This window comes from Protopterus annectens, chromosome 8.part0 (assembly GCF_019279795.1).
Source record: "Protopterus annectens isolate FY-2018-M chromosome 8.part0, PAN1.0, whole genome shotgun sequence".
NCBI classification, from domain to species: domain Eukaryota; kingdom Metazoa; phylum Chordata; order Ceratodontiformes; family Protopteridae; genus Protopterus; species Protopterus annectens.
The window spans coordinates 1,441,605,520-1,441,632,085 of NC_056741.1; the positions used below are offsets into that span (position 1 = coordinate 1,441,605,520).

Sequence of the window (26,566 nt, forward strand, 5' to 3'; positions counted from 1 at the left end):
ACACTTCTATAGCAGAAAATCTGTGAGGCACAGAATGCCTCTATGGCAAGGCATATTTCAGTCACAAATCGGAGCTCTACAGTCAATCAGTAATGATCAAAAAATAAATACAATGGATGTTTGTACAGGGGGGCAACCACCTCTGTGACCCCTACACCCCCTGCTAATTATGTATTCAACTCAGAAATCATGCTACAGTGAGGAAAGGGCCTACTCCCTGATCCCAACTGTACCACAACCTCGAATATAAAAAGCCACCACTTTTCAAACAGCTGCACCAGCTCCCTCCCCTACTGATGAAAAGAGGAAAACAATTACTGACAGACATACCTCTCAACCTCTTAGAGTAAGAAATCTGGAGAAATCCATAAATAATGGGGGAACAAAGGCCCAAAAATAGTTCCAATTTTAAATATTCATCTTACAAACTTACACAACTGATGGAATAACAGCTTTTACATTAACATGGATTTCCTGAAGGGAATGAAGACTTCAACCCTCAATGATATGCCAAAAAAAATTATGAGTAACATACCAAAAATATGATGCAAAAATGTGGACATTCTGCTAAAATGCGGACAGTTGAGAGGTATGTTGACACAACACTATGCACCCTTTATATATATATATATATATATATATATATATATATATATATATATATATATATATATAAATAATATATGCCTGCAGTAGGTCTTTCATTTTAGTGATTGCTACAGTGCTGAATCACTAAATAACACAACCAGAGGGTTGCAAGTCCCAAATGCCAATGACTACTTGTTTAAACACCCAGACTTGTGACCCCCCCCCCTTTCTGGACCCATGTTAACAGTTGTTCCTGTGTCTGTGCAGGTCAAGGGATTAAATGTTTGACAATGTTCAAACAAGTAGTCCTTGGCATTCTCATGTTGCGACCTTCTGGTCATGTTATTTAGTGAATTGGCATTGTAGAGATCACTAAAGAGATAGCACACCTGCACACACACACACACACACACACACACACACACACACACACACACACACACACACACACACACACACACACATCCCCACACACACGTATATATTCCATCTCTTAGTTTGTCATACCTTAGAGAAAACTGAATATTCAGAAAAAAGCAACCTCAGACTTTTATACGCAAGTCTGCATTTTTGGTCATTGGGTCTCACTACTCAAGGACTTGCACTAAAATGTCTCAAAATTTCAAATAGTTATCAATAAAAACAGTTAATTTTGCCTGTTACCATGCCCAGATCAGCTGGTTATTTTTTTTATATATAGATCAAGATATACTAACACAGACGTTTAGCAGTAGCATAAACAGCAATTTCATTTCTGCAACAAAAGTAAGTAAACCCAATTTTCCAAATCAAAATCCTTTCAGCAGATTTTTCACTAATTAGCTGCTTATTTCTCTGTAATAAAAACATGGATTCCAGTTTGTGGAATATTTAAAAAAGAACCTACATCACTTCTCAATCTCTAAAGCCTGGTCACAGGCTTCTGCAAATACTATGTCATGGCAGCATTCTCAAGCACATGGGAGGGTCCAGCCTACCTTTTAATGACACTTCCTGAAGTATGTCTCTCCAATCCTATCTCCCAAATATGCAAGTCCCAGAATGATTTTTTTTTATTCAGCTGTAATGTAAGTTTGTAGTTTCCTGAGCTGTTTTTGTTTTCTAAATCTTCATATTTTTCAGGGTTTTTCTCTTAATCTTTCCCTTGTACAAAATGAGAAAATATAGATTTTTGTTTTCTAAATCTTCATCTTTTTCAGGATGTTTCTCTTTACCTTCCCTTTGTACAAAGTGAGAAAATATATACAAATACCAATAGGGGTGTATAGTGTGACGTCCTCCATGTGAGGTGCACTATATATATATATATATATATATATATATATATATATATATATATATATATAATATTTTTTTTTCTTTTTTCTAAAATCAACTGCAGTTTTGGAGTTTTGGAGGATGTATTATTCCATGAAATTGACTCGTAGTTCACCACAGGCTGATTATGAGGTGACTTCTTGTACTAGGCCCCGTAGAGGACATCTCTATCTAGCAAAGACAGTCTTACAGGAGTAGACCAGAATGTAGAAACCAACTATCTAATGCACTTCTTGTTAGAAAATACTACAGACCAATGTTAGCAAAGTAAAATGTATAAACAGCAATCAGAAATCACATGTATGGGTCCCTAAAAACTGCATAAGCAATGATGCACTAACATCACATGTTATATGGCAGAAGAATGTCTGCCCACAATCTACCAGAAGATCACCGGTATTACCTGAAATATGCAAAATCTATTCTTTCAGAAAATAAATGTGTAATTAAAATCACATCTCAGGATGGGCTCCAAAGACTGAGCAATGACTACAGAGCAAAAGACTCAATGGTTAAGGTGTTTACCTTAACAACATGATTGGATGGGAAATAGAAAATTCACCCCAGGGATCACTTCTGTGGCTCTGCTCGACAGAAGCACAGGAAAATAATTTTTCTTGGGTGGCGAAAGCCAGGGTACCTTTTGGGCTAGGCTTATATAGGTCCTAGGGCCAATAGCCTAGTACCTACCTATGAACCTAAGAACGGAAGTTGCACACTGAACAGAAATGTTCCCAAGTAATAGTTTCTTATGCATGAATATTGGTACTGCACTTGTATTTGCATACAGAATATTGTGTTCCAGTGTATCATTGTAACACTCTTGAAAACATTGAAAGGACTGAACTGAGCTGCATTTTTAATAACTTTGTTTCTGTCATATCTTTTTAAGTCTCTCCTAAATCTTCAAAAAAATAATAAACTATACTAGGCAAAGTTACTCAAAATGTATTTAATTTCTGACAAAGGTTGCTCAAAACAGAATCTAGTGGTTTTTTTGTTTGTTTTGTCTTGCACAAACACTGTCACTGCATTCTCATGTGCATTCACATTAAATAATTCTACTTCACAGAAGTGTGACAGGCTGTATTATGAATAATCATATGCATTTACTGGCAAGGGGCGGAGAAGGGTTGCCAGATAGCCTCCATTATAAACAACCATATGCATTTGCTTGCTGGGGGGAAGGTGGGTCAACAGTATTTGTTTGCCATTTTTTCTTATGCAAAACTGCTGATAAACAGTTTTGCAATCATACTTGTAATGTTCTACATAGTATGTGCACAAAAATGAGATGCAACCAGCTTTTTTCATACGTCAAAACAATTTACTCATTCCTTTCTACATCACAACGAAAGAGTTAAGTAATTATCGTGAGCTCCATCAATTAAACTGGGAAGTAGTCTCCAGAACTGGATTCCACTTCTTAGACCGCTCTCACTACTGAATACCACTGCTGTATTTCTCCACTTTAGGATGGTGATTTTGATTCCACTCATTTATGGGTGAAATGGGTCCAGTTTAAATTCTGGCTAGACCAAATCCACTATATGTGAAAAAACATTAATGAAAGTGTTCACCAGTGAAAGTGCTACAATGTGATGTGGAAAAAGAGAAGCAGCAGCTTCATACACATCATGAAAAGGGATATAGTTTTGGAGTTGTATACCAGTCCCCAATATGTAGGCCCCCAAACCCAGAAAATGCAGACTTCAGCAGAAAGCCATGTAGGCAACCCAATATTCTTTTTAAGAACTATTTAAAAAAATACTTTTAAACTAAGAATAAATAAGTCTATTACATTTAAATTCTGCACATCTCACTGTAAAAAATAAATTAATTTTTAAAATGTACACTGTGGCATATAAGTTGCATGCCTTACTACACCCAACATCTTGGATGATGATGTGTCACTATGTGGTTCTGATCCCCATATACTTTGGGCAGAGGCCTAAAGATCAGATGAAAGACAAAAGAAACTAATTTTGTCCTTCATATCTATTCAGTCAGTGTTTCTATAAAGGAAGCATTCTAACTATTGAAAGTAGGAAATAAGTATGTAATGCCATCTGCTTTTCACAGAAACTTAACCTAAATCCCTACATAATTTAAGCAACTGATTCAGAAGAAAATAAATTCTAAACAATATTTCTGCCTTTTATATGTTCAAATTTATGTTTTTCTTACTTTGTGAGGTAATACTGTGCTCCTCTTCAATGTACTTCTCACCTTGCAAGTTCTTAGGTTCCTATCCTTAACACAAACTCAGACAGACACGCAATGTGTGTGTGTGTCTGCACTCGTGCCTGCATGTGTGTGTGTGTGTGTGTGTGTGTGTGCGCGTGTGTGTGTGTGTGTGTATGCGAGTCTACTTCTAAATTTTGAACTTTCAAACTGTCGACTTTCTTATGGTCAAGATCATAAGATCGAAGTTTTGAAACTCTTTACCGTTTAAGTGGAGATCAGTATACAATGTGGAATGGTATATTTACTGTTTTCCTCTCTGTAGTGTGATGTTGGAGTTGGTATATTTAACTAGCAAAACTTCAAAAAAAATTTTTTTTTATTTATTTAAATTTTCTATCTTACAGTCTTGACCATAAAAAAGTCAATGTTTTGAAAGTTCGAAATTTAGAAGTACATACATACATACACACACACACACACACACATATGGAACTACTTCCTTTGATTGACCTTTCGAAACATCGACGTCATATGGCCAAGACCATAAAATTGACATTTCAGAAGGTCGAAACTAAACTAAAAAAAAAAATAAAAACTACCTTTTTCTTTTTTGCATGGGGCAAGCCCCCCCTCCCCCATTAAATATACCAACTCCGAGATTGCACTACATTGAAGAAAATGGAAAATTTCTCATTCTGCAATGTACAGCTATCTCCATTCACACCTTCTGAAATATTCGGCATTTCAGAAGGTCGATCAACTGAAGGGGATCCATATATATATATATATATATATATATATATATATATATATATATAAAATAGAACAAGCATAACAACTTTCTAAGAATCAGTAACAATTAATTTACCCTTGTACTTTAAACAGACGAAATGGAAATGGATGCACACTATATCTTAAGTGAGGCAATATCAAGAGCCATAACCATTCTGAAGATACCCAGGTTTTAAGAAAGTAATATTTAGTATGTTCACCATTCTAATCACTAGAGCTAGATATTTTAAATAAAATGTATTCATGTTAACTAAGAGACAGAGTTTAAGACAACGATGCCGGAGTTTGCATACTTATATTAGCACAATGTACTGGTAGAAAATATGCAAAGGGATGGAACATTTCCTTTAAAAATATGTTATCCATTCCCTTATGGAATTTAGACATCCTTTACATCTAATCTTAATTTTATATCATCTTGGATCACAGAAAAAATGTTAATACATAAAAAATAAAAGTTGTTTAAAATATTTTGGGAAATTGTCTTAAAATAGTTTAAATGTTGGCAAAATATTTTTTTCCATTTAAAGCAATTTTAACTAGTTATTAATCATACACCCTTGATTTCAATGAAAATGCTTCAGTTCAGTTCTGTCTGGCACTGTACTCACAGGAAGACAGGCACATACTTCCATACCAACTCAGTTTCTAGGACGTTAATTATATAACTGTACAAGGTTTTCACTTTGGTAAACTTACAATACAAAAAGTGGAAGACAAAGTTATAATTCATAATTTTCTCTGAAATAAGAAAAACTGCATTCGTTATCAATTAAATCATATAAAATATGCTATATAATTAATCAGGAGTAAAAACAAATGCAGGCTACTCTATGGTTACATAATCTGGAATATATCCATACCAATGCAGGTTACTGCTATTATATGTTGACACACGTAGAGAAAATTATCTTCCTACATGTTGGTTTGTATTATTAATGCTACAGACTTTAACCAAAAATAAATAGCTTTAAATTACAATCTGGGAATTAAATTTGATAAACACTATTAACACAATTTTGTTTAATGGTAAGTTGGTCAGGTCCATTAGCTTATTTCGAGATATCTCCCAATTGCAACACAATGTTTGCTATTAATACAAGAAAACTCCATCCAAGGCTCAGGGTTCAGTGAATACAACAACTAGATGTAACAAAGCAGGTGCTACAGTAGCACTCAACATCTTTTTACTTTAGCAAATTAATCTACAGCTACCAGCACCTTCTGATTAAAGCATTTCCTTCCAGATTCCATACTAGATGAAGTGCTATGTCGCCGTCATGACACACGTATCAGTCCTGGACTGGAGTGGTGTGCACATACAGAGAGAGATTTTGGGTTGTTCTAATGGTTAAAGTCTTCACCTCAGAGACACAGGGTACAGGTTTGATTCTGACCACTGGTTATTAGCAAGGCTTATAATAGTCTGCAAACTGATTGCCTAAAATACTAATGTGCCATTGATGAAGCAGAGCATTAGACACCCTGCCCCTGTAGTTATCATGCCTTATTTATGACACAATAAAGAACTGCTATTGTGCAGATTTCATTTATATGTGCAAACAAGTATATATTACTCCTAGTCTAAACCACATTTTAACTTAAGAACAAAGGAAGAAATAATGTTTCACTTAAGAAAACAATATGCCTTACAATACTAAGGACCGGCTGAGTTAGTAGGCTTTGGGCTTCTTCTGTTATACCAGAACTATATCATTTCTTTAGCAGGCTATAAGTACCATAGGACTATTAGCTAGAATACTGATTAAAAAAGAAATGAAAAACTGCTTAATATCACTTTTACTTGGCCAAAGGGGCTGTGTGAAAACATTTTTTTCCAGAATGGTCAAAAGTGCAAAGCCAATAGGCTTTAATTAGGCACATATTGCATAGGACTCAGTTAAGCAATGTCAAGGAAAGCAAGTCAGTGCTGTATGTAAAGTTAAGTATGAAAATTACTTTAATATATCAATTATAATTTAAAGATGCTTCATCCTTAACAATAGATGACGTACAATCTATACTTTTTTAATGTGCAGAAGGAATACAGAGCAAAACACAGAAAAATGATGCAGGCCGCTCTTTGACAACATCATTGTAAGTTACTGTGCAGAAAGGGAGGCAAGCAAATTTTTCAGCCCTGGTAGAAGAATAATTTTACATATTATAAGTTAATTAATACTGTTAGCCACTGCTCTACCTTAAAGGTGTTACACTAAAGACCTGGAAGAATACAAACAGTTGATGTTGTTCTGTTTGTAAGCAATTTGGCTAGGCTTAGCAGTTAAACACGAAATCTATATATTAGCCCTGAATTACTGAAAGTAATTTTTTTTAAGCTTGCTAAATGGCAAAGTCTAAGTATAATTCTACGCTGCTTCTAAAAAGGTAGGTCTTTTGCATTCAGAGTTTGCCCCATCATCCCCTCTGTTCCACTGCATACTGTTTAGTGACATAAGGCACTCCACTGTGACATCACCATCTTCTCATAAGGAAGTGGACAGTATCCCCCAAGATATTTTTTATAAGAGCAGTTAAGTACCACCTACTTTTATCCAGCCATCCTTCGATACGGGTTGACAATATACATGATGGTGTAAACAAATAAAATAACAGTACATAGCAGTTGCTTGAAAGTTGCAAGTTTGTTAAATTCATTACCGAGTCACAGTATGTACCTACTTAAAACAATTAATTTTGTGGAGAAATGTTCAGTAAAGCTCTGACACAGTTAGCAGGTCCTTTCAGTTTATATCATGAGGAAGAGTATAAGTATTACCATTACTCAAGGGGACAGTAGCATTATTTTTGGCATGATTTTGCAGGTAAGTTAATCTGTAACAGCTGCTGCAGGTTTCAGTACTGCAGTATTAATGTGTCTGCACAGTTTATGCAATAGCATCTTCAGATAAGGGGAATTAGCCAGAGTTTAGAATGATAGCTTTTTATTACTGAAGTAAAATCTCCCTCCAGTTGAAGCTGTGGTTTGGTCCATGGGTAAGAGGGAGAATAGGTGGGTCGACCAGCTGCCAGAGTCCAGTTTCATTTACTTCTTCACAGGCGCAGAACCCCAAGTATGGAATCTATTTAATGAAAGAATTATTAATAAAAATGTATTTATTATTATTATAATTATATTACAGTTAAATACCTGAAACACAAGAAAGCCCACAGCTGAAAATTGTTTATGCGAAAGTGTACTTAAGATGAATGTAATGCAATAAAAAAAAATCATATCTTGAACATACTACAACAGTATGACAGGCAGAACATTTTTCAGCATTCAAGCAATATTTTCCCAACACATTGTTTATAACACTGTATCCGACCTGTAAAGCTAATCTCTTCTACATCGATGGACAGATGTGATTTGAATGAGAACTACTTGTTTCACTGGAGAAGTTGTGATAAGTCAATATCATGAAATATCCCATATCAAATCAACTGTAAGATATTTTACTAATTTTAAAGCTGCATGTCAAAGAAAGACTAGAATACATTGAAAAATATAAACATTTGTGCTGAAGCAGATATATCTAGGTTGGACTGCTACAGTAGTACTTCATTAATAAATATACTCTGACTTATTCTCCTGCCCTTTACATCAGCACTTATTAAACATGGATGTGTGTTCCCTGTGCCACATGTGCAATGGTTTGATAACAGTTACAAGCAGGAGTCCTAACTGAAAGTTACATACTTCTCAATCTTCACAAACAGATCAATGAATGAAGCAATTTTAATAATCATTTCTTAAAAACACAACTAGCCATGGGACTCTGTCCTAAAATTTTAAACCCAGAACAGAAAAAAAAAATGCTGAAAGGTTGTAGGTTGTAGGTAGGTTAATACTAGGCTAACTGCCCTTATGGGCAATTTTAAGCCTAGCCAGTTACCCCATATCAGAATCAAACCCTGCACCTTGTGTTTCTAAGGTAAGCACCTTAACCATTACGCCAACCTTCCACCCCAAATGAAATGTTTGAAAGAATAGGTCAATGCAGCTAAATGCAAAACTATCTCATTTGCTTATCCAATTGCAATGTGTTTACACAATCATTCCACAATTCATATTCATTCAAATGACAGGATGCCTAGTAAAGCCTTAGAAATACTGTGCTGCTATGATCTCAATTGTTTCTTAGCCAGAGCTTTCAAATTTTATACAAACACATCAATGACAAACAATAATTTATCTAATTTATACAGCTGAGCATTGGTCTTGATCCATTTCAAATGATCTTAACGTTAAAATAACAAACAAGATAAATTATCAGAATGTGAAAAACAATACAGCAGCCTGCCTGCCTCTGCATCATAGACTGATGAAGTCCTCACTATGGCCCAGAAAATCAATTTTGATTAGTACCTAGGAGATTGGAGGGGCTGAGAGTGGATGATGACCATAAAGCAGCCGATGCTGGCTTACCCATCCTGGAAGGGGAGAGCAGATCAGCTTACTGCATTGGCTTAACCTGGTTGGTAGGTGATCACCTGCAGAAGAAGCCTAGCAGGTCTGCACCATGTAAGAGCCTCATCTTTTCACTAGAGAGGCATGTGTGGTAACAGCATATTGATCTCCGAGCAGCAGACATTGAGGAGTTTGAAAGTCTTCTTTGGGGGCTGTCATTATGGTAGACTATGTGATCAGTAGACTAACTCATTTCCTACAACTCAACTTTCACCTCCGTAAATAAACAAGATAAGGCTCTCAGAATGGGAATAAATGTCCTGGAGAGCTTTCATTTCACCCGGCGATGCTTGGTTTTCATTTGTGGGAGGAATAAACGAGACACTAGACAGAAGGCAGGGAAGCCATTGGGCAAAAGATATGGACTAAAGGGTGGGGGAAGAATGATGTAGCACACAATGAGATTTTGTTAACAAATAAAGATGACAGAATTTACTTAACATTCTAGAGTGTTTACATATAATCCTTTCTCACTTTAAATTCCTACTGTAATAAAGGAAATACTTGTCCTACCATCTAGAAGTTTGTAGAAAATTACACAGCACCCCCCGTCATGTTTTTTAATAAAAAAGAATATGTGATGTCTCAGTGAAAAGACATCTGCCTCAAAGGTCAAGGTTCTAGGGTTCAGTCCTGTTTTTTATTTTCTGTTTTGTGTAGTTTACATGTTATCTTTGTGTCCAAGTGGGTTTACCCCAAGTAATCCGGTTTCCTCCCACCTCTCAAAACTTTGCTAGTTGATTAGATGTATTAAAGTGGCCATATATTACTTTGTTGTGGCTACGCTTGCCTTTGGTGCCTGGATCATGGTTGAAAAGGATCCATGTACAAAACCAATTACCAAATAAAATAAAATAAATTAAATAATCCTAGAAGATAATACTTCTAGAAGTAAAGCTTAAGGAGCAGTACAGATGATTATAAGTAAGAGTTATGTATTTACCATATAGACAGATCTGTGGAAAGTATAATTTGCCTTTGGTAACCATTAGTAATAATATGCCACAAGCATTATACCTGCTCAGCATGGAAAGCTTTTAAAAGGTCTCATCAGGTATCTGTATGTACTAACATAAGGTCATGTAGAAAAGCATGTACACTAATATGTCAGAAAAAAGAAAAGAGAAAACAGATGGAAGTAGGAATGGAAAGGAGCTTGAAATGCCACCAAACTACAGGCTAGGGTATATTAGGGGGGGAAAGTGCTACAGTAGATGGACCACACCTATTATGGGTCTGTCATTATAGTGTGTATATTTCTCAGATCTGATGAAAGGTGATCAAACTTTGGTAACCATTGTGACAGAATCCTTAATGAATCATCTTAGCTGGATCTGGTCATGAGAACATCCTTTTCACAATAACAGCCCAAAAGGATGACTTTGCTTTGGAAGTAATACACAATTTTCAATGTTTGGCAAAGATATTTATAGAAAAAAAGAGGTGGCTACAGTTGATTTGCTTTGCACTGCAACACTGCATACAAATAGGAGTTGCTGAGACTATAATGCTGGTGTATAAGCAATAGTATGAAGCAAGGATTCACAGAAACCTTTGATAGAGAATCTGATTACATCAATATGAGCAGCTCAGAAGTGAACCAGGGGGATTTGTGTTAGCACTGTCATTTATGCAAAAGTGAGCACAATGCTGTGCTAGATTATAATCCTACATATGAGTGGAACCCAGTGATGTATCAGTGCAGTAACTGAGTAAATTTCAAATATTTCAAACTAAATATATGCCTGTAAAACAGATGGGACCCCCAAACTATACACAGCTTACTAGTTATCCATGTGTTCACCTCCTAGTTATATTCCCATGCTCTAGTACTTTCTGATCAGTCAACAGGGATAGCTGCCCCTCTACCCCTAATTATATCAAAGCAGTTTGAACTGAAATGTTTAGCTTAATGAGAATCTCCACATGTTTGGACTGAAAAAAAGAATTGACACTTTCAAGGATTTTAACAAAGTAAAAGAGAAACGGTATGTTAACCAATGAAGAAAATAATTTGCTCCTAACAGTGAAATAACAAGACTTCTTCAGTATGTTCTATGTAAAAAATGAAGTTGAAGTCCTCCTTCCAAAGGCATTCTGATTTAATTCACTCCATGTAGACAGTGACTGCTTAAATATTAAGAAATCAGACAACTATAAAGCATAAATACAAACCTTCCGAACCACTTGTATAAAATCTTTAGAGTTCTGTGGTGGAAGTCCCTGAAGTTGTCGGGTACAGGCCTCAAGCGATGAAGCATGTGCTACTATTAGAATATTGCTACCTACAAATGCAGAAAAATAAATTACAAGGTTAATCTTCTTATGAAAAAATGCAGACATATAATATGATACACAGTTTATGCCTTTAAAAAACAAACAATGGCAGACTGTAAATATGAAAGCAATACAGTTTATAAAGAAGGATACAATTCAGAATGACTAATTTGAGGTTTTGTCCATTTATCGGACCTGAATGCACTGTCAGGTTTAAAGAAATAACGCTAAAAAGTAAAACTTCAAAATGATGCTTTTCAGCAGATAGAGTAATTCTCCTTAGAACTGTCTGAACAGACTTGTGTTGACAATTATTGTAAAATAGATGCAGAAACTATTTTTGCACTTAGACAAGAACTTTACCTATAGCTGCAGTCCAGAAAAGTTTACTGTATTCCATCTTCAAACTAAAATAAAGAGTGAGAAGGTCACACAGAAAAAACAATCAGTAGAAACTAAATGAAAACTTCAGCCAAGCTAGAACTTCCACTGAGTGACCTCTCAAACTTCTTGTATCAGAGGCACATGGGATATGTGCAAATGATGACCCTTATGAACATCAGGTATTTCAGCTATATGGTGATTCTGAATGCCCATGACTTATTTCTTTTTAATAAGTTTTAATGGACAAATTCAGGCCAATAAAGCCAAACCCCACTAGCTGTGGATATGCATATTTTGGCCTTGACCTTCTCAGTCTTTATTTTAGTTTGTTAGTTGGGATATTTTGCAATCACCCTAATGGTAATGGACATCAGTTAGGTATATCAGCCCTGTGATTCTTATGCTTAATCAAATACTCTGCTTGTGCTGTGCTGATGAGGTCATAACAAGGCTGAAATATGCATATCCACAGCTAGTGGGGTTTAGCTTTATTGGCCTGAAATTATCCATTGAAATGACTTAAAAAGAAATAAGTCAAGCGCATTCAGAATTGCCATATAGCTGAAACACCTGATGTTCATAAAGGTCTTTTGCATATATCCCATGTACCTCTGATACAAGAGGTTTGAGAGGTCACTCAGTGGACATTCTAGCTTGGCTGGAGTTTTCATTTAGTTTTTACTTATTGTTTTTTCTGTGTGAACTTCTCACTCTTTGTTTTAGTTTGTTAGCGAAGATATTTTGCAGTCACAATAATAGTAATAGACATCAGCTGGGTATAACAGTCCTGTGTTTCTTATAGTTAGTCAAACACTCTGCTTGTGCTGTTCTGATGAGGTCATAACAAGGCCAAAATATGCATATCCAGAGCTAGTGAGGTTTGGCTTTATTGGCCTGAAATTGTTCATTGAAACTACTTAAAAATAAATAAGTCATGGGTGTTCTGAATCACCATATAGCCGAAATACCTGATGCTCATAAGGGTCATTTGCATATATCCCATGTGCCTCTGATACAAGAGGTCTGAGAGGTCACTCAGTGGAAGTTCTAGCTTGGCTGAAGTTTTCATTTAGTTTCTACTGATTGTTTTTTCTGTGTGACCTTCTCACTCTATTTTAGTTTGGAATGGAATACAATAAACTTTTCTGGACTGCAGCTATAGGTAAAGTTCTTGTCTAAGTGCAAAAATAGTTTCTGCATCCATCTGTCCTTCTGTGATGAGTTTAGGATTTTTATTCAACAAACAAATAAAAACGGCCTAGAAAAAGAGGAGACTTACATTACAGAGTTACAGATGACCTATGGTTATACATTTGTTAAACTGGAGAGCTGGCATGGTTACAGACAATCCCTACCAGTTTTACTGACATAATATTCCACTGCAGTCGACAGAAGACAGTGTACAAAAGAGTTAGTGAGAGATAATAAGCATGATGGAGAGTATTATTCCAGATAAACTAGGTTTCTCAGCCTTCCTTGTGGACAGCGTAGTATCTTCAGCATTCTATAATCTGAAGTGTTATTAAACAATGCAATGACAATGAAGACAGCATGCTCTCATAATAAGGTACACTGCCTTAAGTAAAAGACTAAAGATAAAATTCAAGAGGACCTGAACACATGACCCGCAGACTCCTGTTATACCACATTCAATAACTGAACAGAAGGTGATAGGTATTAGAAAATCACAGCTTACACGTTTTTCAGAGGTCACAAAAGGAAACAACAGACTGTACAACAATTACCATGAGGTGGATGCTACACAAAATCATGTGACTGAATGCTGTTGAAAGGTGTGTGGAATAGTAATTGTGCATGAAACTAATCCTGACACCTGGATACGTTTTTGCAATGTTTTCATTCCGGTACATTATACAAACAGGCCATAGACTATTAAAAACCTATACGTTAGAAGAAACTGACAAAGGATCTGCTGAATTAAAGTTCTTCACTCCAACAAAGTTTGAAGATGACTGCTTATTGATGTTTACTTAAGTTAATCTATGATACCCAAGCCCTCCAGAATGAAGTCTCCTCGGTAAACTCTTGGTCTACTATAAATTGACACAAATTAAATGATAAAAAAAAATATTGCATCATAACATTTAGTAGACAAACCCTTCCCTCATCATACTCTATAGACAGCCATACCTCCCAGTCATCCAGATTTTCACAGAATATTCAGATTTTTGCTTCATATTTTGGGTCTGCTCCTCATAAAATTTTTGGCTTTCTGGCAAACCACTGAGGAATGAAGTCAGAATGTAATGGCAAACATTTAAGTTTCAGAATTCATACCCTTCAGAAAATCCATGCACTGGAAATTGATGAATACTAGCCATAATAAATTAACTTTCCTAAAAAAATGTATGTAATCAGGTTACTTTTAATTTTTAAAGATAAGAAAAATGTTTCCAGGCTTTAACCATAACTTGCAACATCTCTACAAGCTGCATCTGCTAAGCATTTTCTGTCTCCCTTGTACCAAATGTTATTCTTTAGATTTTAACTGCCTCGTCACTGAAGACTATATCCACATCAGGGATCTTATAAGCAAAACCTTGACATTTTTTCAGTGAAAAACAGTGCAAGCACTATAATACAATTACTTGTCTTTCAGCTTTTCCCAGTTAGGGGTCGCCACAGCAGATCACTGGTCCGCAGATTGTTTGGCAGTGGTGTTTTTTACAGTGTCAAGTTGCTAGCCCAGCGCCCAACCAACACAGAAGGCACATGCATATACACGCATGCACCAACATGCATGTCTTTAAAACTCACTTGACCATAGGGAGGACACACAGACTCCGCACAGAAAGTGCTCCAGCCAAGAATCACTAAATATTTAATTAATGAGAAAAGCTTTTTCAAATACTTAATGAGCAATATAAGATAATCTGCGTAACCCAGAACTAATGGAAAATACAAGCCTGTTTTAAATGAATTCTTATCCTGCCCACAGCATCTATTCATATAAAAAACAACCCATACATTACTAAGTTACACAACACAGGACTTAAGGGACATCCCTCCTTAACTCATTCCCTACAGTACAGTTCTTTTGAGTGTGTACCTTTAACTCCCAGTGGGTGTACGCAGCAGGTTCAAAATCTTGTCTAGAAATCTATACTCAGACAAAATATCCCATTTGCTTCTATGATGTAGATTATCAAAGGCTTTCTTCATATCACAAATCACTACTCTACCTTTCAAGGATGAATCACAAATGCCCTGTATTACAGACTTAACTAAATATAACATACCTCATGTACTGCAAATTTGAAGTCCATAAACTCCATCCATAAACAATGCAGGCACAACTTTCATAATTCTTGAAGTCAAAATACTAATCATGATTTTATAATTCATAATGTACAGCATTAAAGGTCACCAGTTGTTTAAATAGTATCTATCCCATTTTTTTTTCCAAAGTAGTTAACTAAACCTTGACAAATTTATGGGGATTGCAGATCATTTTCCTACCAATAATTTATAACAAATAAGAACTACTGTTTTTTGGCATTTCAATTAGTCTTATAAATGATATAGCTAAGCCCATCTTCACCAGGCATCACGGCCCCATTACCCTTACGTATATCATAAAGTAATTCCACTGTAGTGGGCTGTTATAGTGCATTTTGTGCGGCAGCGTTCAAAGAGATAGTCTAAAACAATTCACCTGGTGGCATCTTACATGTATATGTAGCTTTCAGATAATCTACTACTCACATTGTCTTACAGTTACCAGGATACATATTTCCAGAAGTATCTGCTACAACTCAGCGACTGTTCTGACTGTAAAATCATCATAGCCAAAAAAGGATTTGCCTCTTTTTTAACCTGCACACTGCACTATTGTCTATATAAAGAATTCTTTGCAGATATCTTATTTAACTCAACTATAACATCTTGTAGTAGAAAGCAGAATTATCACCCGTGGCCATGTCTTTATTTCTAATATCATGATGCACTTTTTATATCGCCACCATCATTTTCTATGCTTACCTGTATGTGAGTTTATTTATATGCTATTCACCGACCATCCAGGATTTGTAAAAGTCCCTCATTTTACCATGTTAAACAATAAGCTTTTGCCTTTCCTTAAGCAACATACATTATGTGATGCATGGTCCTGTTATTTTTTACACCTTTTCCTTTCCCAGAGATAACCTGATTTCTAGTAAATACTACCTAAATTGCCCTGTGAGCTGAGAAATCTATCTCCATATCATCAGAAAGCACTTCTGACAAAATCTCACTGTAAAGAAAGATATCAGTTTTGGTGATATTCTGTCCCCCTATAGGTGTATCTCCTGTTATTTCTTAACAGTAAATCAAAATCATGCATTTATGATCTACAAGTGCTAGTATCAAAAGTTGTTTTTGTATGTATCTTATGAAGATTATAATTAAAGTCTCAGACTACAATAATCAGCATATTAACCCCTATATAAGTATATAATTCTTCAAATGTATCAGCACAGGTTTTTGCATTTGTGCAGGCATAAATTGCTATAGTTTTATATACTAAAGTTCATATCTCACAGTCCAATGCAAGTGATCTTCCAGATATAAGTACTATTACATATAGTAATGCAATTAATACAGCTATGCCAGACTCTACCCTTAACACCAAATAATTGACCTATCCCAAAACATTTTTGCTTGAATTTGCAAATCCGTTAATAGTCTAACATCTAGCAAATATTTTACATATTTCTGCAATGACTTACGCCAATTTAAAATAGTTAACCATCTTACCTTACTTAAGAGGCTATTCACATTAAGAGATAATAAGAACAAATGAACCTTTGTCTCTTTAGTCAGCTTTTTTTTTGTTTCTTAAGTCTTTTCTCTATTGATTTATCATTATCACCTACTCTGTTTCTAGAGTTTTGTATATTTGATATTACGGTGTCTGCTTCTCTAGATTGTGCTGAATCATGCACCCCCATCCCCTTCTTCTATTTCACTAAGATCTCTTTTAGAGAAGATGCTAGCACTCCATTAGCCTCTTCTGTCTGTCCATTTTGAAGTACAGGGTGTTCAACTGTGAGAGCATGTTCAGAAGATATAGTGACAATCTTATTACCTTTCTCCATACCCAAAGAAAAGATGCTCAGGCCCTGTTATGCCCCGTATTATGGCAAGTAGTACAGTCTAACACACACTTCTATACTGTAGGACCATATAATCCACATTGCCGACAATACCATTTAGTACATGTGCTAATCAGGTTAGGGGATGAACCACAGTAAAAACATATCTCAGGCTGTCCCATATACCTAACCATTCCATTAATTCCTTGTAGGTTAATTATCCACAGAAAGTCATTTGATTTTGTTTCTTAGACAAAGTTACCAACATCTCCCAAGCCCCAGTTAAGACACCACTTTCATCATCTATCTTTTGAATAATATGTACCTCTTTACAATATATCAAAAAATTCTGTTTAATCTCAGCCTCTAATAACACATCACTAAGAAATTGCTCATTACAGCATAGATGTAGAGCCTATGAAAGTGTATTAATTCTAATGATAATCCCCCTAAATGAATAATCAGTTTTTGAAAAAAAGTCAGTTATCAATCTAAATAACTCAAAAGTCAGTTTGTAGAATTTTTCTTTACCTAGCTGTGGCAGTGATTGTATTTCATTTGTCCAAAAGGTTTCAGTACCATGTCCCATGCTTGGTATTGATCCAGTGCTTCACCCAACTCTGACATCATTCTCACCACTGGACATGATCTCAGTCAAACTCTTTTTTCCAAATGGACTGATACCATCGTGGCCACAGCTGCATAACTTTTTGGTAATGTTGCCTTTGCCATTAGACCCAATAGCACATCTGATGCTGCAGAACCCCTTCCAGATGTTCCACACAGCTCTGTAGCAGTTAATCCAGTTGTTGATTCATCAAAGAAGCACATCTCTCACTGGCTTGTGACCAAGGTAAAGTATGTGATATAGCAAGCTCAATCTCATCCATCATGTTTGGAAAAATCTCATTAGATAATCCATCATTTCTTATGCGAGTCACTAATAATTTTTCTCCAACAGTTTCCATATTAGATGAAATCCAACCAGAATTCAAGCCTGTGTCTATGGCATAGCCCTCCATCTCCATCACCGCTGCAGGATTCTCTGCAGCTCCCCCCTACCAAAAAGAGTAGGGGTCCATTATTTATATACAAAAAAGAACTTTAATTTACAACATACTTACAATTTTACAAATATTTACAAATGTATATGTCTAGATAATCAAATATTTTTACACATATTCATATGTTTTCTTACAATCTTACTAAATTTTTATCCCTATTAGACCCCACTCCTTTTTCCATAAGCACCATCTGAGTTTACTTAACATTGTTGTTAAAATCTATTTACCATTAAACATAATTTAATTTATTTTTTCATTTCATATAACCCATATGATATAAAACCATTTTCTCAACTATTTTAACATAGTCTTTACTTCTATTCTTATAATATCCATATTTAATCATATCCATGTTTATTTTGTCCACTTCTGTTATGCCTTTGAAAAAATCTTCTTTACACAGTTTTCCCCAGAACTTCTTTATTTTTTACATTTCAAAAACACATGGTCAGTTGTCTCTTCCTGATAGATACATTCTATCACCTTTCTTTTTAAATGGCACATTTCCTTTTACTGGCAATTTATCTATTACCAGTCTCCATAAAAATTCTTGGCATTTCGACTTTCTTATTACACCATTTGCATTGTATTTTCATAGCTTTCATTTTTTTCATCTGTTAGGTTTTACCATAGTTTTACATAGTAATGTTTTATGATTGCATTCTTATGCCATTCTTTTACTTTATGTTCTGTATCAACAATTTTTATTTTCACAAAAATAACTTTTCTTGATAACATTTTATTTCTTCAGTTAAAAACTTTTTTTTTACTCTATCACCATACTCCAAATGTATCATATGTATACACTTTTACTATTAATCTTTCATCTTTATCCACTTTAACGCTTTGAACAAATGTAATGAAGCAGAATATGCCATTGGGTTAATTAACCCTAAACCTCCTTCCTCTTTTTTTACATACAAAACTTCTCTTTTAACTGGATTTTATCTAGAACGCCATATAGATGAAAAACATATCTGCAATATTTCCTTTTCAGACACTTCTGGCAACATAAATACACTTGCTAAGTATGCTATTTTCCCTATCAGTACTAAATTCATCAAATAAGCTCTTTTGCCTGAATGATAATTTACATATTCTCTAGAAAAGACAGGCTTGTTTTATTTCTTCTATTGTTTATTCCCATTGACTTATACTTACATATTTATTCCCAAATGGTATACATAACACAGAAATTTTATTAATTCTAAAATATATAACGCCCACCTTTACTGTGTCACTAAACCTTTACTTTTTTCTTTATTTATAACCATTCCTATCACTTCTAGGCACTCATTTGTGCTAATTATTACTTATTTTACCCATTTTTTTTTTTTTTTGCATTTATTATGCAATCTCCGTATGTTAACAGCACTGAAATTCTTAACCCTTTAGGTGTTGTATACCCTGCTTCTTTCATTTTGTAATTTATTTCAAATACTATCATGTTTGTAACTAATGCCAAGAGTACACAGCTCATTAGGCATCCATGTCTTACAGCACTCTTCTTATTCACCTCTTGGCTTAACCAGCCATTTACGAGTATTTTACTTTATTACTACTATGCACTGACATACATCATTTCCAACATTCTCACTTATACTCTTTCATTCCTAACCATAATATTTCATGTCCACTTGTATCAAATGTCTTATTAAAGTCACCTATCATGATTTTCACTCCTTTTCTATTCATAATATCATCCGCAATTTCTCTATCATTAATACTTGAAAACTCTTCCCCTTTGAACTATATATACTATCTTCCATAATATTTTCCAGGTTAGTTTTAAATCTCTTGTATTATTTTCATAAAGATCTTATAATCATTACTATTCAATACTATCGGTCTCCATTTTTTAATTGCCTTCCATCTTCATTCTTCCATATGAATTTAAGTATTCCACAACATAATTATTTGTACATCAAATCTTTTTTTAACCATTCATTCAAAATCTTTAAAATTTTTTTTAAAAATATTCTTTTTGCCAGTCCCTTAAAATTTTATGCATTTCATACTGTATTCCATCAGATCCTGCAGTCATGTCTATATTTATTTGTCCTAATACTTTATCTAGCTCATATAAAAAAATCTCCTTTTCCAACTCCTTATTCTGTTTTTGTCTTAACTTTTTTTTTTACTTTCCATGTTTTTTCACTACCTTTTTTTTCTTTAAATATTTCTTGTACATACTGTAATACAGTATTCATATTTTTTTTCCAGGGTTCATTACATTTCTCTTTACATTTTTTTAATTTTCTCATTACACTACCATCTTCCTTTACTAATCTGCTTAAGTAACTTGTGACCTCTTCTCTTACTCATTGAGGGAAAGATCTGTGCTTAAATAACAATTCTTGTATTTTTCTTGCTTTCATATAATAAAGTTTCTTTGTCAAAGTACTTTCTATCATTATGTCCTAAATCTTCCAGTGCATTGTTATATGTTCTTTTAATTTTTTTGTTACTTTTCTCATATCATACTGCTACTGTAAAAAAAAAACATTTTTATAGTTTTCCTTAATTATCCACCATCCAGACCAATTTTTATAAAATGTTCTCATAGCAGTACCATGCTTACATCACTGTATTACTAATCTCTTTCCTTCTTCATTCCATGCTTTTTAATTTATCATTTTTACTCAGTTGCCTATTTTATATATTCCTTGTTTTCCTTTATCTCTATCCATATTGTAAGATGATCAGAAAATCCTGTTTGAACTACCTCCCCTTCTCCTATAACTAAATCTTCTGATACCTTAAATAATCTATTTCAGTTCTATACATTACCATTTTATAAATCCATGAATTTTTGTCCCAAAGGGTTAACTTACCACATCTTATAACTTCTAACATTTTTCTTGTATCATTTCATTTCTTTTAATGCTTCCTTGTTAATTCCTATTATAATATTCATATTTATCACTATATAGTCTAATCTCTAATGAAATAAGCTTTTCCTTTCTTTACAAATAAAAGGATATGTTATAATTCTATATACTTGTTCTTTCTATTACAAATCTACAAAGATTAATCTTCCCATTTTTGCTAAAGTTACATCTAATATCTTTACTGTATTTTTACAGAATATGGCTATTTCTGAACATCTCTCATTTCCCAAATTCCAGATAATCTTTCCTCCACACAGTTTCAGTCTTTGCAATCTTTCAATTGTTAAAAAATCATGTGTCTTCTAATATAACTACATCTACATTACATGCATTATACCACTCCAAAATAACTATTATTCTTACTATATGCTTAATACTAGTCACATTTATAGAAAGCACTCTAAAATGTTCATTTTCCCTTTTCCTCAGAATCATGGTTTTACAGGTTCATAACTAATTATTAGGCTACTGAAAAAAACTTCACAGCAACTGATAAAATCCAAAAAGCTTTATTGTACCACACACCCGTTGAGCGCTTTCTTCCTTACTGAAGGGACTTCATCAGAACAGTTTCAGTTTTACAACCCAGCCCTTTTATGTAAAGAAGAACCCAATTAACCAATTAATTATACACTTGCATAAAAAACTAGAGAGACATAAAAACAAGATGCATATAACAATTATGTGTATGCAACAGTTGAAAACACTACATGGCAATTATATATCAGATAAATTAACGTTCACTATAAAAACTTTAAAAATATTCACTTAAATGTCTAAAACTAATTATGTTACCCTAAAATATATATATATTTTTTTCTTCTTAACACAAGCTACTAGGGGCTCGCAGGCTACCCAGCCCAGAGAAATGGACAATTCTGGTGGTTTAAGAGTAGATGATTCCTCAGGAGCAGCAGTGGTTCTTGCAGAGTGGAAAACTAATGGGTTTAACTTTCGTGAGGATTCAGTCCCTAACATTGGTGGACAACAAAAACATTTATCTATGGTAGATCGGCTTGGTTTACTTGAAAAAGACCTGATTTCTTTCAAGAGATTGCAGATGGAGAATTCATATCTTGAAAGAAATATTAAGCTACAAAAGGTTCCACATGGACTGAGAATGTGGAAATATCCTAATGGGTCTGAAAACAATTCAGACATGCTTAAAGAACTGCATGAATTTTTTGATAAGGTTGGAATTGAACAGATGGAAATTATGGTAAAACATAACACACGAGCTCTAGACAGTTTAACAAAAACCTGGGATGAAAATAATGAATTCATTCAAAAGGATTTATTATTTGACAGTTTTTTAACTAACTATAACAATATATTTACTAAAATGGACACTTTTTGTTCGGATACATATCTCAGAAAATGCAATAAACTAAAAAGAGATCTCAATGAGTATGTAAAAGGGCAGGTGTATCCATATTCCCCTGGAAACTATGGTAACAGTAATGCTAGACCCAATCAGATGTTTCGGAGAGAGCAGGAAGTGATGTCATCACCGAGAGTATATCATGATCAGGAAGTAAGGCAGCATTCACCAAATGAAGGTGAATTATGGTGGTCTGAATGCCTAAGAGGAAGGGAACAGCAACAAAATCATTTTTTGGAGATGGACAGAGGGAATACAATCACCAAGGGGTGAGACCGAAGAACCAAAAGGGTCGGAACTTCTACAAATGGAATTAAAGCAACCCGTGGACTCTGACTGCTCAGAAGCAAGTCCTTTCAAAAACTTTGATGTCAACCAGCAGGAAGGTAGTGTACTGCTATCCAAAATGACTACTGAGACTCTTGAAACTGATGGGGAAGGGATTTATGAAATAAAAGATTGTAATGTGTTAGTTGATGTGGAAAATGACCAAAATGGAGAATGTAATGCATTATATGGCAATATTAATAGTAATGAGTATAATATGCAATTGTTGATGGTGAACAGCAAAATTTTACTGTAGAAATAATGTGTGTTGCCTCTCTTGGGTGGCAACATGAATCTTTGGTCCTAGAAAATAATATTAGTGAATTAACTGTTGATTTTAGTATGCCAAATGACAATATGATGTCTGAATGTTTAGATATGGCTTCCAGTTTAACTGAACAGCATTTGGATAAAGCTATTATGGATTGTGTTAACAAACAGGAAGACATTGATGTTATAATAGCTTTGCTAAATAAAAAATGTTTAGTACCAAATATTATTACAAATAACAGTGGTGATTTTAAGATTAATAATTATTCCAGTAGATCTTTAACTTTTGAGTATGCAAATTTGTTATCCAAAGGTTTAACCTTTGTTCCGAGTAGGAGAGGTAATGTGGCACAAGTACTTATTGACCTCAAATTATTTGTACGAAAATTAAATTGCAAAATGTGGTTTACTAATACAGAAATCCAGGAAGAAGTTAGTAATTTAAGGAAGCCAAGTACATTCAATCCACTAACAAATAACTTTATAGGTATATATGAAAAAGTTTGTGAAAATGAAATAAGACAGCTAATGAAATAAAATAATGTATTTGACTATAATTTAACTAAAGAACAGCATTTATTGATGGAAATGGTTAAAGACCCCAGCATCCATGTCATGAAGCTGGATAAGGGAAGTGGTTTGTTGATTATGGATTCTGGGGATTATTCTAATGCTATGAATGCTTTATTAATGGAAGAGGTATATGAGGAAAGTTCAAGTAATGAAATCAATCTTATGTATAGAACTGTTGATTTGAGGTTGGAGGACATGGTGCTGGAAGGGCAGCTAAATGAAAAACAGTATAATTATGTATGAAATGACCACCCTATGGTGTCTAATATCTTTGGTATCCCCAAAATTCATAAGGGGTTGATTAACCCAAAGTTTAGACCCATAGTGGATGGAAAGCAGGGAAAGACCTGCTTTATTAGGAAATTTTTGGACACACAGTTATGCAAAGGGTTGGAATGTTTTGATTATATTTGTAGAGATTCTTGGCATTTTTTTAGAAAAGTTAAACAGAATCTGTACACGTAAAGACAAAATACTGGTTACCACTGATGTACGTAATTTTTTACTGTCATTCCACATGAGACTGGCCTTGAATGGCTGGAACATCAGTTAGTAAAAACAGGCAAATATGACCAGGACACCATTAATATGTTTCTTGCTTTGATGGAAATTGTACTGAAAAACAATTACATTCATTTTGAGGGACAGTACTTTAAAGCAGGCTACAGGTGCAGCCATGGGGGCAGCATGTGCCCCCATTTTTGCAAATTACATGATGTCATTCCAGGCGTAATAATATGTCTTCAAGAGTGGATTCAGAGAGTATATTATGTGTTACACTCGTTTTTTGGATGACATATTTCTTGTATGCAAAGGCAGTATAGGGTTACTGAAAAATGTGGAATTTTTAAAGTTCACCTATGACTATAGTGTGGAAGGTATAACATACCTTGATGTGGGCTTAAAGATTGATAAGGAAACTGCAAAACTTACCTCTGGCATCTATCGTAAACCTACTTTTTCCAATTCATATTTGAATTTTGATAGTTGGCATCCTTATGTACAAAAAAGTCCATCATTAAGGGGCAGCTCATGAGGGCTGCTAGAATGGTGAGTGAAGATGCCACATTTAGGGAAGAAGTGAAGTTTATATCAGAAATGTTTTTGAAGAGGGGATATCCTAGTGGTTTAGTGGTAGTGGTGGCCAAAGAGGTGATTAAAAAGAGAGCGGATGGCATTTACCAACCCATTTTGGGCAGGCCTGATCGGAATAATGGTAGAGGTCAGGTAGCCTATCAGGTCAGAAAGGAGGAGCCTGATAGGAAGCTTAGTTTTATTAGCACTTTCAATTTGGATGCAGATGGAATTGTCGAAATACTCAGGTATAATTGGGAAATTTTGTCATATGATCAACGTATTGTGCAAAAAGTAGGATCTGCTCCTGTGATTGTCTTTAGGGGGGACAGATCATTCAAAAATTTGTTAGAATCAAAAGGAAATGAAGGAGTGGTTATTTCTAGTAGAAAATGGGGAAATTTCAAATGTGGAATGGGGAATTGTATGAATATAGGAGAGACCCCAGAGTATTTGAGGCTAAATGGACTGTATATACACATTGTAGGGCACTATAACTGTTGCAGTAAGAATGTGGTATATGTGGCAAGATGCCAGTCATGCCCTGCTTTTTATGTGGGCAAAACCTGTAGACAATTTAAGGACAGGTTTAAGGAGCATTTATTGGATATAAGAAACAACAAAATGACTAATGCCTTGAGTAGGCATATATCTGAGAATAAGGATCACATGTTTAAGTTTTCTGTACTGCAACAGATGGTTAAGGACTCACAGGGTAGAATACTGGATGTACATTTAGATTTATGTGAGTTAAGGTGGCAGTTAAGGCTGAATGTCACCCAGACACCTGGTATTAATGAAAATGTGAATATTGCATGTCTTTTGAAGTTAAAAAATATTTTAGGGTAACAATTAGTTTTAGACATTTGAGTGAATATTTTTAAAGTTTTTAAAGTGAACGGTAATGTTTTCAACTGTTGTATACACAATTATTATATGCATCTTGTTTTTATGTCTCTGTAGTTTTTTATGCAAGTATTTAGTATAATTAATTGGGTAACTGGGTGCTTCTTTACATAAAAGGGCTGGGCTGTAAACCTGAAACTGTTCTGATGAAGTCCCTTCAGTAGGGAAGAAAGCGTTCAACCGGTGTGTGGTACAATAAAGCTTTTTGGATTTTACCAATTGCTGTGAAGGTTTTTTCAGTGGTTCCAGTTGTGGTTTGAGGTTGGAGGTATAATTATTAGGCTAGCTGCCATAATGGGCCATTCTAAGCCTAGCCAATTTCCCTCCCAAAGGTGAGAATCAAACACTGTACCTTGTGTCTGCGAGTCAAACACCTTAAACCTTATACCAACCCCTAACTATTAACTGTATATTTTTTTATTTGTTTCCTTTCATCATTTGAACTTGTCTCTAACTTGTTTTCTGCCTTTTATCTTTCTACCAACAGAATTATTTTTCTTTTGCCGTCTCTCAATTTACGTTTTCTTTATCACTTATTTCAGAGCCTTCTCCTATGTCCTCTTTTTTCCTCATCTATTTTTTCTTCTATTTCTACTACTTCTAGGATTTCTTCTGTTTGCTCATTTTCTTCCATCTCTTTTTCCTTACTCTTATTTGCATTTTTATAATCCATCCACAAATGTCCAATTTGTTGCCTTTATAACATTTCAGTTCACATTTTTTTGCATCATGTCCCACTTCCTCCCAAATAAAACATTTTCTTTTATCAAATTTACTTATCAAATGTTATTTTTTTGTGGAAAAGAACATATTTTGGGTTGTTTCCATTATTTCACAACACCCCTATTTCCCTCCACATTTATCATGCCTGGTATATGTATATTTTTTCTCTATTTTAACACAATATTATAATCTTATCTGCCAGTCTATAAACCACTGTTATCATAAACTTTTGCAATTTCAAGTAC

The 26,566-nt window shown here is 34.5% G+C and overlaps 1 protein-coding gene across 1 annotated transcript in view; it reads right to left on the reverse strand.

The window, feature by feature from the left end:
• Positions 1 to 4,950: 4,950 nt before the first annotated feature.
• UBASH3B (ubiquitin associated and SH3 domain containing B) overlaps positions 4,951 to 26,566 on the reverse strand; it is a 777,613-nt gene continuing 755,997 nt past the window's right edge. The window contains exons 13-14 of the mRNA XM_044081039.1: positions 11,531 to 11,640; positions 4,951 to 7,967 (exon numbers count right to left, since the gene is read on the reverse strand). Coding sequence (XP_043936974.1) covers positions 7,833 to 7,967; positions 11,531 to 11,640 — 245 coding nt within the window. The 3' untranslated portion in view covers positions 4,951 to 7,832. The remainder of the gene's footprint in view (positions 7,968 to 11,530; positions 11,641 to 26,566) is intronic.